Genomic DNA, 14,580 nt, shown 5'->3' with positions numbered 1-14,580 from the left:
TAGTTTTGGTTTATCTATAGACTTTGTATATGGAAAATCACTAGCTGTTGGGGGTCAGTCTTCTTCTAGCGATGAGAAATTTGAAATTCGTTTTGGCCTTGATGTTAACAGTCAAGGTTACAGCAGACCTCCTCACTAAGTCTATTACACTTACACCTTTTATATTTTAAACAAACGTTGTTGGTCCTGTAGTTTTAGATGGAAACGAAGATCTGGAAAAAGATCACATTCACTTCTCTGTCATTACAAACAGGAATAAATTCTGTGTCATTAGCACTTGTACATGAATTAAGTTCTCAGCGGGACCCTTCCTGACGGAGTCAGTTTTGTAGTTTCGTACTAGCAGTAGAAAACTACTCTCTGGACCCAAAACTAAGATAAGTAAATACTTTACAAATATTTGTACATACAATTTTTGAATGAAGAAGTAAAACACCCATAGCTTGTGTGTATTTAAAACATTTTTATTAACACATGCGGGTTATCAAATACATTGTATCAACAAGGATTTATCAATTTAAAATGGATTGCCGATACTGTGAAACAAAGGTTAAAGAATCAATGATTTCAGAGGTGTTCCGGTGATAGTTTTGGTTTATCTATAGACTTTGTATATGGAAAACCACTAGCTGTTGGGGGGTCAGTCTTCTTCTAGCGATGAGAAATTTGAAATTCGTCCTCCTTTACGCACATTCCTACTGTACATGTTCTCGTTTATTTATTTTTGTTTATATAAACGAGAAGAATATATATATATATATATATATATATATATATATATATATATATATATATATACATAATGAGAAAATGAAATACATATATAAAGCAACAAACGATACCTATAAACGCGGATAAGGTCAAGGCTGAATACGAGATTTATAAGACTAACGACAAGAACAATTTAGATTGTCATTTTTTTCCGGGACGACCTGTCTCTTCCTCTTGTTTACATGAGATGGTTAATGATGTACAAAAACGCTAGCACTAAAACTACACCAAATAGGAAATGTTTACATGAGATGACTAATGTACAAAAACGCCAGCACTAAAACTACACCAAATAGAAAATGTTTACATGAGATGGCTAATGATGTACAATTCACACTGTAAAGTACATGTTTATTGTTTCAGGTTTGCTAATCAATGTATTCTAGAGTTAATTGCTCGAGATTCTCACTTCTCAATGCCGAGCGTCAAACCCCCGCCAGAGTCCGTTTGCGCACAAACCAAAATCTTCCATGCAGGCATTGTGGGGTAGGGAATTTCCGCGAACTACTTTTCATGAAGATGACAATGGAGTCATCAGTTAAGAAATAAGATATCATTTTTGAATGTTGTTGAGATATGACATGAAGTTGGTCACGTGATCAAATCCTATAACGCCCGAAGGGCGTTATAGTAGATTTGATCACGTACCAACTTCATGTCATATCCCAATAACATTCAAAAATGATATTTTATTTCTTATATTTATATTTTCTATTTTGATTTGTGTTCTTACCGAGCTTCCATGATTATGTAGCAGATGATCAAAATAACGATCGTGGAACACAAAATATAGTTCGTGAGAGTTTTTTCGAATAAAAAATTAGGAACAATATCAAAGGGAATATAAGATATAGATATTTAATTGAAAATGTTAAAAAAAGACGAAACATGTGTAAAAATAAAGGTAATTTAGAGCGCAAAAACTGAAATGACGACAAGAAGAGCGGAGTAAACTACATCCGTGGTGTGATTTGGTCGCGATCAGAATGGAGAAACTGGCGTCGGTCTAGCTTACTAAGTTGAAAACGAAATTGTTGATCACAGATTTCGACAGAAATTCAAAGGATCTGAGAGAATTGATGGTGGATATATGATAGGTCAAGTTAACGTTAAGCTCTTAGTCAGGTTTTTGGAAAGAAACAACGGTATACGCGGTATGTTCATCGTTAGGACTCGCGGTTGTAGCCATGCAGGAGACGATTCAAGACGGTAGGACAGATTTAGACCAAGTGCAGGTAGGTTGCGTCTCTTATTTACCTTCAGTGTGTGTAAAATAAAATAAAAACGAACTGACGGAGTTTTTGTTCACTTGAGAGATTTCTGTTGTAGGATTTTAATGAAGACTCGCACCGGTACCCTGACATGAGCATGTAAATTTTTCGAGCCTCGAAACCAGCCTCGCTTATAATCATGCCGAGTCATAGCCGTGATGGAAGTTGCCAGGGAACAACAGGTTAACTTATCATCATGAAGTAAATACATGTAGGCTTATAACTCTGTCTACATGTTTTCGCTTCCAATATCATAGAACTTTATTTTATAAATTCGCCATGCAGAAGTTGCAGACGGTATTTAAAACTGTATAAAATGAAACAACAGAACGATATATGTTTAATGTTTCTCTTTTATAAATTGATGAAATTCTTGTTTGTTTACAAATTAAACTGTATAAATATCCTGCTGCGTTTATTTCTGTTATGATGTCATTGCAGTGGCGGATCCAGGGTTTACGAAAGGGTGTGTGTGAAAGTCAAGTATTAGCCAAAATGCTTAACCATTTTGGGTGCCAATCTGGAATTTTGCTCACACTATTTCTATTATTTAAATTTGTGGTGAGAGGGGGGGGGGGTGTCTAAATCCCCCACTGCATTGCATAAGCAAGAAGCCAGGTGAAAATACAGGAACTGACTTTTGAAGCGGTGATTGTATTCATACGCAAGAACAAACTGATCACATGACCATATGCATGTCGCACGAAATTGAACATCAATTTCATTAGTACTGTCATATAAGGAAGTGCATTGGCAAATGTAAATATAAAGAAATGACACCGGCTGTAAAATGATACTTTTTTCCATCGCCATTTGGTAGTAGGCACGCAATGTCTCATGCCTCTACGAAGGCACGAAAAGCTGCGACTTTTCCCGACTTTAATTCATAATTGATTCTCAAGCTCTGTTTCGCACATGATATATATGTCTGAATCCAGGGGTGTGTTTTTTTCTTCAAGTTACATGTACATATCTATCAGGGGCGGATCCAGGAATTGCAGTTACGGGGGGCGCCACTTTATGAGGCAGTGGGTCCAGGGCAAAGCCCTCGTGGGGGTCCAGAAGCTCCTGGGTTTTACAGATTTTATGGGGCTTGAAATATTTCTCCTACCGCCGCTGTGGCCGAGAGGTTAGAGCGTTTGCCCCGCATGAGGTAGGCCGGGGTTCGAATCCTGGCCGCGACAGACCTAAGTCGAAAAAAAACAGGTAGTGACAGTTCCGTCGCCAAACGCTCGGCATCAGGTGTAAATGTCACGGGTCCTCGGAGATGACCTTAAAAACGGACGGGTAGGTGTGGCACGCTAAAGGACCCTCACTGGTCAATGGCCGTAAGCGCCGAGCATAGGCCTAAATTTGAAGCCCTTCACCGGTCTTGGTGACGTCTCCATAAGAGTGAAAAATTCTCGAGCGAGACGTTAAGCAAGGTACAATCAATCAATCAATCAACCTATTTAGTCATTTGTACTATTTTCTATCATTTTTTTAAAGGTGAAATTAATAAAATGACCCAAATTTTAAGGGGGTTTTTTTTTGGGGGGGGGGGGGGAATTAAGTTCTCCCAATAAAGTAATTCAAGAAAATCAAAAGATTTTGTCATTTATTTCTCCGGGAGTGGAAGATATTATTGCTTCTTTTATCTTTTATTCTTTTATCGTTTAGTACATTTTCCGAAACAAGATATCGCGATTTACCTTAAATTTGAAAATTTTAGGGGGGAGGGGGGCGCCTGCGCCCCCCTCTAAATCCGCCACTGTTTATAACATTTACTTCTATGCACTATTGAACTTTTCTTTCTTTCTTTTTTTCTATATACATGTATTACAATTTACAACTTTGCAAATTCAATTCATGTATCAATCTCTATGCTTTTTGTATTAAATGAATACTCTGATGACAAGTGCGTACTTATTGCGAAATGTAATTAGTTTTAATCGCGGATGTACATTATCCCAAATTGGTATGTGTTATGCGGTGTCTGGTAGTGTCTCTGTTAGTCTCGACTATGTCTCTGTGGGCGGGTATGCAGAGGATTGTGGGTAGTATGTGCCGAGTGTTTGACGAAGGAGCAATCACTACCTTAGGTCCCAGTTACAAAGCAACCCTCTACCACTGAGTTATTGTAAACTGGATATGAAAAAAGGTACCCGGCATCGCAACTCTTCAATACATTGAAAATAAATTTATAAAATAATAATATGGATACAGGTATACTATACTATTCTATATGAAAAAAATGAGAGGGGTGAGGCCCGATTAATACTTACCTCACATACCACTAATGATCAGTTTGAGTGAAATAAATGAACTTGAAGGGTTTATAGGCGAATTGTAGGGAGACAATCTGACATGGCTAAAATGACGCAGATGGGTTTTTTTTTTAAATATTCATTATAGGCTTTTATCTAATTTGATTTTACAGTTTATATGGAAGTATTTTCTTTCAAATGCGAATCTATGAATCTTAATAGTTTTGATTGCATTCATTTGTACATTGTAGTTATTGGAATAGATGGTTGGAGAAGTTTACTCCTTACTAAATTATTTCCGAATTTTGGCAAGTATGGATGGAACCCTCTTGAAAATGTCTGGATCTGCCCCTAGTCTGAGTTTATTCTCAGTAATGCGATGTATAATGTACTACCTAATTTATTGTCCTTGCATAGCCGAGATTTTTAAAGATTAAAATCATATCTGTTGCTTGTCGAGTCCATTGTGAAGATGACATGTTTCGTAAAATTGGTCATTGCATCAGTGCAGCCAGACAGCTATCTTTTGAATTTGATGGACAGAAGCGGTGTAAATATGATAGAAGCAATTTTAATCTGACGGATGCAATGTTAATCTGATAAAGATCATGTCTTCTCACTATGAGGATAGACCACCCTATGCAGTCATTGGACTGTGTCCTCTAAACTAAACACAGGTATTTACACACCCCAAAAAATCTTAAATATTGTCTCAATCTGATTTTTCTTTTATTGGTTTTAAATCATTAATCGGTTCGTTTTATATATACACATTGGAGGAAACGATAATATGAATCTCTGTGTAATCGAGTCATTCATCAACAAAAATGTTTTAAACTTATGAAATATTGTATCGTTAAACTGCGAGGTGATATCGATTAAAAAACAATTCTGTGGGAGTCAATCCCCTTCATTATTTCAAACATATTAGCAGACATCATTACGGACATGTTGAGGCAGTAACGGTGTGTCGGATAGGTGCACGAAAACAATGGGGAAGTAATTTTTATCCCGACGATTCTTAAACTGCCCAGTCTCTAGATGAATAATTCTACAAACATGACCCTATATTGATCGCCAATATATCATAAATAGGAATTCGGTCTTCATTAGAAAAGACCCGGAGAGACTAAATGCTGATAGAACCTCCATTGTCATCGGTTGTTGTTCCTGTAAACGAAGTGCATATATTGTATGAAACGTATAACGCCATAATCTCTCTAGAGGAAAATAATTGATATTTTGGATAAACAAATATTTCATGCAATGGTCAAGACAATATTTAATATCAACAGCCAAATCTCTTATTCATGAACTCGTAGAGCGATTTAAAGTGGGACAGTGCTTTGTTAACAATAATAGTTTTACCAACTGAACAGTATAGTCCGAGGATTGTGAATAATTAACACTCTTGAAATGATACACGACAGCTGGGCGTGATGTTCAGTATGCCGCAGTTCCAGTACTTTAGGATAACTCTGGTTTTACTAATCGTAAAAGGTAAGACACAAAATAATATAAAATCAGGCTAGGAAGAGTCTTTTTTAAGATTTCAATTTTTTTCTTCAAAATTTTCTTTTCTCATTTAATTGACAGTGCCAAAATCTGTAGCAAATATCAACCACGTAATGCATGTACATGTACTTTTAAGATTCTTTTTCTCCTTGATTGATTTTTCTTCTCATCTAATTGACGAAGCCAAAAATTTCAAAATTTCAGGAGATTATATGTATAATGTGAAATGTCCTTATAGTAACATATATGTTCTAAAGTACCGCCGTCTATTCGTAATCCGTAAATCTCATATAAACACGACGAAAAATTCACGATATGGCATACAATACTGTACAAAGATTTATAGCAATATTTTGATAAATGCATTTATTTCTATTAACCAAGGTAGAATACCCGGTGAGTATGTTTGGTCTGTCTGCTTGTTATAGAATGTAATAAGATTACGGACAAAAAATATTTAGATTTGTCAAAGCTAGGTGTGGTGCCTATCCGGCATTGGTTAGACTCCCGGAGAGATTTGGCTTGGGGAGGGGAGACTACCCAGCATTAGGTCTGCGATCTCTAAACCTTCTTGTTACACGTCATTCATCGTATTGTAGTGTTTAATAACTGATTATAGGTTACAAGGAACATATATAAGGAAGACAACAATAAATTATAATAACAATTTGTAAACACGAAATAGAGCACGTAACTCAAATAAAGACCATGTTTATTGATATGTTGAGGATAAATCTTATCATGTCGTGGGCTCTAATTTCAGTAAAGTATATATATATATATATATATATATATATATATATATATTCAATAAATTATTTTTTCTTGGTATCGGGGTAGAATAAAGTTAAAAAAAAATAAAATCCAATGCTCAAACTTTTATCTATAGCGCTTTCGCCCTGCGGGCTCGTCAGTAGATTTTTAAACAATGTAAAAAATATATAAATATGTAAATAAATATATATATATATATATATATAAGGTTACACATAACTCTTGTACATGTGTATTTGTATTTGAGTACAGTTGTAATAATTTATACATTGACGAGTTTTACATAGAAGGAAGCTTCAATGAAGAAAGTGTTGCTGTACTATATAATTTATACATTGACGAGTTTTACATAGAAGGAAGCTTCAAAGAAGAAAGTGTTGCTGTACTTTAATAACCAAAGTCGATAAAGTAAATTCACATTTTACCATATCTAGTAAAGCCCCCCTGAAACTCCTACATACATTCAATACTGAATCCAGTAGGTAACGGGCAGCTTTAAGGTATCGATTGTTCAATTCGTCCTAAATGGATAGGTTTCTATGTGGGTCCCCACTTCAATTTATTAATCAAATTGATATCGTAATTGCGTTTGATTGATTTCTAATGTTTATTAAACAAAATGAATTGTGATATGCCTACTCCACACCCCCTTGTGTTAATTTTTTCATTGTTGGGTCAAATACAGATTAGAGAATGAAAGCAAATTTCTGAGACAACTAAATTATTATTCCCTCTAGCTGTGACTTTTTAATTAAAAATTAACAAAGATAATGATTGTGTGCATCCGATCAGATACACTTGCTTTTCAGGACACGCATTGGCTTGTAATGATAGGGTACTTGAACATAAACCTACCACTCGATCATGCTAATATTTTTCAAGATCTTCTCGAGATGAAGTGTTTAATCTAAAATACTTGCAACTTTATTTTTGTTTATTTTCATCGAGTAAGAATATTACAATATTATTTCAAGAATTCACACACCATTACATATTTATATGTATTTTCATTTGATTTATATTTTCTAGGTCGGAAAAATGTCAAAATCCGATCTACAAAACTCTCCAAGCGTCGTGGATATTTAAGAAATAAGTCGGGTATTAAAGATACGATACATGATAAAATATTTTTATAAAAACTTATTTGTGTCCCGTTAAATCAACATATTTGTAGGTAGGCACTAAATTTCATTTTTGTCGATAAACATAACCATATATATATAAAGAACATTGCATAGAGAAATGAAATACTGACGTGTAATAAATTAAAGAGCTTCAAAGATATGGAATTTGGATTTTATACATATTTTTTAAGAATAATTTTCATTACAAGGAAACTACAAATAAATCATTTTCATAAATTCGTGAACAGAGTACTTGCTAAAAGTGATATGACGTAGGGAATACTTATGTAACTAAATTTTATACAAAACAAATGTATTATACTCGTATTTTCTAAAGAAAGTTCTGGTACGTTTATGTTGTTATTGCCCTGGTCCGTCCATCCGTCTGTCACATTCTATCCTTTTCAAACTCCTCTTTTATTTTAAGCAGTAACCAATTAATCTTTTGGAATATGATCGATGGTTCCTTTAGATGTACAAAAAGGTTTTGGAGCTTTCAATTTTAACCCGGGGCAAAAATGGGTGTTCAAAACGACGTTTTTCTACAAAAAAAATAAGGCTTCAGGAACTCCTATTACTTTTTACGCAGTAGTAAAATCATCGTTTGTTTGGAAGATGAATGGTGGTGTCCTGTAGATGTGCACTAAGGTTTCAACATTTTCATTTTCACCCTGGGGCCCAATTGGAGGTCGAAAACCGACGAACAAAAACCTGGTGCTTAGTGAATTGTGCAATGTGCAACAAGAATATATTTGCTTTAAGGGTTTGAATCTCAACCATTTTAAAGATATTTAAACAATTTAAATGATGGGGTTGGGATGACTAAAGAACTAAAAGAACTAAAATCATGCACCTCTTTGTGATTTTTGTCATATATTTCTCAAAATTTAATCTCTGCTAACGTGCTCAAACTACTTTCACACTTTGTCCGCCATCTTTGAACTAGATCGCTAGTACGTGATAGAATAGTTAGTAATTTTCTACTAGACTCGTTTATTTCCGGCAAACTAAAGCACGTTCGGACGAACTATAGTTTTACTTTTGTGACTATAGTATGCAATCGAACTGCACCACTAAAAGGATCTGTAGCTCGAATTTTCTCTGTTGCTACGCGAGCGGCCCTTCGCTGCGCTCGCGATGCTTATATCATTTTTTGGATAACGTTTACATTTCAAAATAAAATGATATGAATAATTCGAATTACTTTTAGAATTATCATTGTAGGGGTCTCTAGTCAGTCAACAGCCAATCAGCAGGCTTTGCACACGCACCTGTTTGCCTCGTATGACGCCGGAGAGAAGCCTTACTGTGGAGGGTCTGTAAATGTCACCTTGGATATTGCTCTCCGTCAAGTCATTGATCTGGTAAATATTTGCATCCAGATATGCTTAATTGTTTGAAAATGAGACGGGTTAAATTGATGTAATCCTTAATTAATTTTTTCTCGTTAATAAAAGATCAAAAGAAGTTTGAGAAACTCGGCTTATATCTAACTTTCGTTGAGAATTTTACAAATAATAGGTCATGTCGATTTGTTTTCTATACGATAATTTGTAGGGATTCCCCAGAGATAAAGGGAATTTTATACTGTAAATTAAGATCATTAATATTGAAAATCTTTAATGTATAGTCCAATCCTATGAAGCGCGCATTATATATATATATATATATAATATATATATATATATATATATATATGAGACTCTATTTCAATTTTGGATATATATATATATATATATATTATATGAGACTCTATTTCAATTTTGGATATATATATATATATATATATGCAGGCTGTGTCTCCTTTCAAATCTGTTAAAATCGTTGGAACCAAGGTAGGATTTGAAGTTTTACAAGTACAGCTGTAATTGTTAGTTTTTGAAGTTTTACAATTACAGCTGTAATTGTTAGTTTTTGAAGTTTTACAATTACAGCTGTAATTGTTAGTTTTTGAAGTTTTACAAGTACAGCTGTAATTGTTAGTTTTTGAAGTTTTACAATTACAGCTGTAATTGTTAGTTTTTGAAGTTTTACAATTACAGCTGTAATTGTTAGTTTTTGAAGTTTTACAATTACAGCTGTAATTGTTAGTTTTTGAAGTTTTACAATTACAGCTGTAATTGTTAGTTTTTGAAGTTTTACAATTACAGCTGTAATTGTTAGTTTTTGAAGTTTTACAAGTACAGCTGTAATTGTTAGTTTTTGAAGTTTTACAATTACAGCTGTAATTGTTAGTTTTTGAAGTTTTACAATTACAGCTGTAATTGTTAGTTTTTGAAGTTTTACAATTACAGCTGTAATTGTTAGTTTTTGAAGTTTTACAATTACAGCTGTAATTGTTAGTTTTTGAAGTTTTACAATTACAGCTGTAATTGTTAGTTTTTGAAGTTTTACAATTACAGCTGTAATTGTTAGTTTTTGAAGTTTTACAAGTACAGCTGTAATTGTTAGTTTTTGAAGTTTTACAAGTACAGCTGTAATTGTTAGTTTTTGAAGTTTTACAATTACAGCTGTAATTGTTAGTTTTTGAAGTTTTACAAGTACAGCTGTAATTGTTAGTTTTTGAAGTTTTACAAGTACAGCTGTAATTGTTAGTTTTTGAAGTTTTACAAGTACAGCTGTAATTGTTAGTTTTTGAAGTTTTACAAGTACAGCTGTAATTGTTAGTTTTTGAAGTTTTACAAGTACAGCTGTAATTGTTAGTTTTTGAAGTTTTACAAGTACAGCTGTAATTGTTAGTTTTTGAATAAACAGATTATATGTCTTCTAGCTATTCCTTGCTAATACATGCACACATGCATGCACTCGCAATATGATATCAGGAGCCATCAGGGCGGATCCGAACTCCATGCTAATACATAAATGTACTAACAAAGTGTTGTTAGCAATCATCGAAGGCGGATCCCATTTCCATACTGGCAATCTTCTGTTAGCAATCCTCGGGTCGGATTCTAATGAGTCGTAACCACCCCCATAACCAAGTACAATCACACCAAATAAACTGTTCATTCTTGAAAATGAGAGCACCCAAGAATTTCCTAGTGTTCCATGTTTCACGCAGGGTCATCAGACGCGATCGTGGTGGTCCCTAATACCCCGGCTCTATATCCGCGCCTTATTTAATCACTGATGAGATATACACAGCGACAATGTTTCTGATGTATATATACCCTAGTGTCTTTCGATAAAAAAACAAACAAATGAGTGACGGTACATAATGTAATAATTTATTTACCTATTTGTAATGATAATGTCGAACAAATTACTTTGCGAAATGCGACGGGACTACTACCACTGCAATTTGCCGATTATAATACGGAGTAGTGTTTAATACCCCCCACCCCACCCCACCCCACCCCCAGATTGGGTCTGAAAATTGGGGGGGGGGGTGGAGAGACAGACTGTCTATAATAATACATAGCAAAAAATTTGACCAATTGGTAATCTTAACTTTATACTCTGCGGTGATTTTCACTGAATATATTTGCGGAAACAAGGAATTCTAAACAAAGAATAAGAATTGAATTTGCAAACCGCGCAGCTATAGAGAAAACAGTCATTTGACTTTCTACATTGCGGTAATCTTCACTTATTATCTTCGGGAAATACTTAGGTAATCATCTTGTTAATTTAAGCAAAAACGCGAGATTTTGTAGCATTAAAGTTTTAGCAGACTCGATATTTTCTTTGCTGAATCTTAAAATCAATTAAATAGTCGATATTTCTTTACCCTGAGGGGGTATCTGACAAAATCAAATACTCAACAATGGCTTCGTAAAACACGTGCTGCTCGCCGTCTATCTTTATTTCTTTTGCTCAAGAATTGATTGATTATTTTTTACGTCCTGTCGAGAATTTTTCACTCATATTGAAACTCAAAATTTGAAGTACCACAAATTTAGACCTATGTTTAGCGCTCAAGGCAGTACTATGTACATGTAGCAGTGAGGGTTCTTTATCGTTCCAACGCCTGCTGCGACACGGGACCTCTGTTCCGAAAGACCCGTGATTCTCATTTCTAAATGCCGAGGTCCCGTGTCAAAGCAGGTGTGGCACGATAAAGATCCCTCCCTGCTCAAAGGCCGTAAGCGCCGAGCATTGGCCTAAATTTTGCAGCCCTTCACCGGCAATGGTGACGTCTACGTCTCCATTCTCGAGAGGGACTTTAAATAATACACTATCGATAAATCAGTACATATAATACATTGTCGTCAGCATAAAATAATATCAACAGTTTTACGCACATCAATAATTCAACTTCAAGTTCACTCTCAATACTCCGTAGCCCAGTTTCTAGTATGTCCTTTGCTAATAAATTTTTTTTTTCTAGATTATCGATATACAATGAAAATAAAAATGGAGATAAATTCTCCCCTTGTCTTACACCGACATTACATTCGAAGTACTCTGAAGTAGTGTTATTTATCTTCACTATTTAAAGATTTAATACCATTATTCTGATATATTCAAAACACTTTCGATTTATTCCATTTTTATCAACTTATTTCATAGGCCATTTCTCCAAACGGTGTCAAAAGTCTGTTTAAAATCGATAAATGCACAAAGTTTTTTTCCTCTTCTTTAAAAAATCTTAAAGGAATTGCAAAGTCAAAAGGTGGTCTAACATTGAGTATTTTTTTCTAAAACCTGCTTGTTTTTTCTGGTGAGCCCTACTTCTTCGGCGTAAGCCTATAGTCGATTGCCTAAAATATAGGTAAAAATTTGCCTAAACAACTATATTTGTAAGTAAAAATTTTCGGGCTGATTTGGATCACCCTTGTTTTCATAAACCGGTTTCACAATATCGATTAACCACTCATCTAGAACAAATCTGTTGTCAAATATCATATTGAAAAACAATTTATACACTGACATAAAAATGACAAGGTATACAGGTATTAGAAATATGCTCATTTACAATGAGATTGCATTTCGCGACTTTACCATTTTTAAGTTTTCTAGTAGCCACTGTTATTTCCACAATCTAAAATGATACACAGGCACATGTGTTTGCTTGATTGATTTGAAAATTCACATGTAGCTTTGGAATCAAAAGAGAAAGTCTGAAGTCCAAAGATCAAAGTGAAAGGTAAATACAGGACTTCATAGAAAAAGCTTGCAGACACTCCACAGGCCACATTTGTTGCTCAATTGATTTGATACTTCACGTGTAGCTTTGTTATCAAAATCGAAAGAACCCTATTGAGTGGAACCAAAAGGTCAAGGGAGTCTCATTGCGAGGGGATATGTCCCGCCTTGCAGAGCTCTTGTTGAAGAGTAAATGTATTTGTAGCTTATTCTATTTGTCAATTAAAGGAATGGATTTTGACAATAGTTGTCCTAATGAATTGAGTCATTCAGCTGATAGTGATTATACAAGGAGGTGATACACGTTCTCAGACGATAGTGAATATTTCTACACATACACTGTATATAGATTTAAAGATGCTGATGTGTATTTAGTTTCTCAAAGTAATAAAATAATAGGAGGTTATTTAGCAAACAATAAACATCCACTCTTCTACAAATACATGCAAATGAGAGTCAAACAGACGGTTTATTTTTAATCTAATGGAATGCCTCAGAAACATTCATTGCTAATGTTTTGATGACACATATTATCTATTTCATAGGATGAGCCGCAACAGATTTTGAAATTGAACGTGTGGGTGAGACTGGTAAGTGATGATCATATTTACGCTTGAATGGAATCGAACATATTTTACGCAAACGGATTGGACACAAGTTCTTTAAAAACTTAGATAGCCCTCTCCTTGATAAAAAGACGTGTAGATAGCCATACAAATAATGAATCTAAGCTTTAATCTGTATAAATTCATACTGTAGAAGAAAATCGACAAATATTTTAATAATTACAAAACGTATGTTCGTAAAACCAAGAATATTTTCTTTCAAATTTTCTTTCATTCGGTCCAAATTATAGAGAAATGTTGATAGTCACTGCACTAGACTTGATTACTACTTTGAAAAATGAAACATGACAATCAGGATTCAAATAATAGTCTCCCGAAACAAATAAGCATATTCACTTGAAAAAAAAATGAAAATTAAGGAGGTACTCTACATCGTCATAAAGGCTGACTTCCTTTTAAAAGATGAATGAAAATATAGATATCAGCAATGTTTTTCTATTCATTTCCAATATCATTACCTAAATGTGATTGAGTAGCTCTGTAGGTTAGCGTGTCAACTTCTGGTCTGTTGATCGCGGGTTCGAGTCCAGCAGGGTTTTTAAAAAAAAACAACTCCCGATTGCTTTCTTCTAAAACAGTAACTGCACCTTTTGACTAGATAAAGTAAAGTTGAAAGTTTTCAATTTCAAGATATTGTTGTACATATCTTCCACGTTTTATCCATATCAAATTTCTCTGGTGTAGTATTCCTCCTTAATTTGTTTATAATTGAAAGTCATAAATTATACAAACTTTTCGTCGTAATAATCTGTCCTTATTTAATTTGAACTGACAAATCATAGTCTGTGTGTGTTTATAGTCCTTCACCGTTCTGTTTCGTTGATTTAGAAGTGGCAGGATTGCAGATTAACATGGACTCCCTCCAGCTATGGAAACATCGCTAACTTCATCGTCCCCTACAAATACGTGTGGATACCAGATCTCACACTATACGACAGGTAGACCGAACCGTAGAAAAAATATCTTCGTGAGATGTCAATATTTGATTTTCATGTTTCATGGGGGACATTACCATGAAGTGCTATGCTATTAAATGATTTTGGGGTAGAAACATGTATAAAAATAAAAGATATTTCTGTGAGTGTTGAAAAAAATCGTAAAATCCACAAATATTGAGATTCTCACGAAAAATAACGACTTTGTGAGATTCACGAGATTAACGTTT

At 34.3% G+C, this 14,580-nt stretch overlaps 1 protein-coding gene across 1 annotated transcript in view; it reads left to right on the top strand.

Moving 5' to 3' along the window:
• Window positions 1–5,259: 5,259 nt before the first annotated feature.
• Window positions 5,260–14,580, top strand: part of LOC125651899 (neuronal acetylcholine receptor subunit alpha-10-like) — a 19,281-nt gene continuing 9,960 nt past the window's right edge. Inside the window, exons 1-4 of the mRNA XM_056166619.1 lie at window positions 5,260–5,788; window positions 8,926–9,065; window positions 13,335–13,379; window positions 14,244–14,353. Of these exons, the coding sequence (XP_056022594.1) occupies window positions 5,728–5,788; window positions 8,926–9,065; window positions 13,335–13,379; window positions 14,244–14,353 (356 nt within the window). The 5' untranslated portion in view covers window positions 5,260–5,727. The remainder of the gene's footprint in view (window positions 5,789–8,925; window positions 9,066–13,334; window positions 13,380–14,243; window positions 14,354–14,580) is intronic.

This window comes from Ostrea edulis, chromosome 5 (assembly GCF_947568905.1).
Source record: "Ostrea edulis chromosome 5, xbOstEdul1.1, whole genome shotgun sequence".
In the NCBI taxonomy this organism is placed as follows: Eukaryota; Metazoa; Mollusca; class Bivalvia; order Ostreida; family Ostreidae; genus Ostrea; species Ostrea edulis.
The sequence above is the reverse complement of the archived record's forward strand: the minus strand, read 5'-3'. Positions and strand labels throughout refer to the sequence as shown.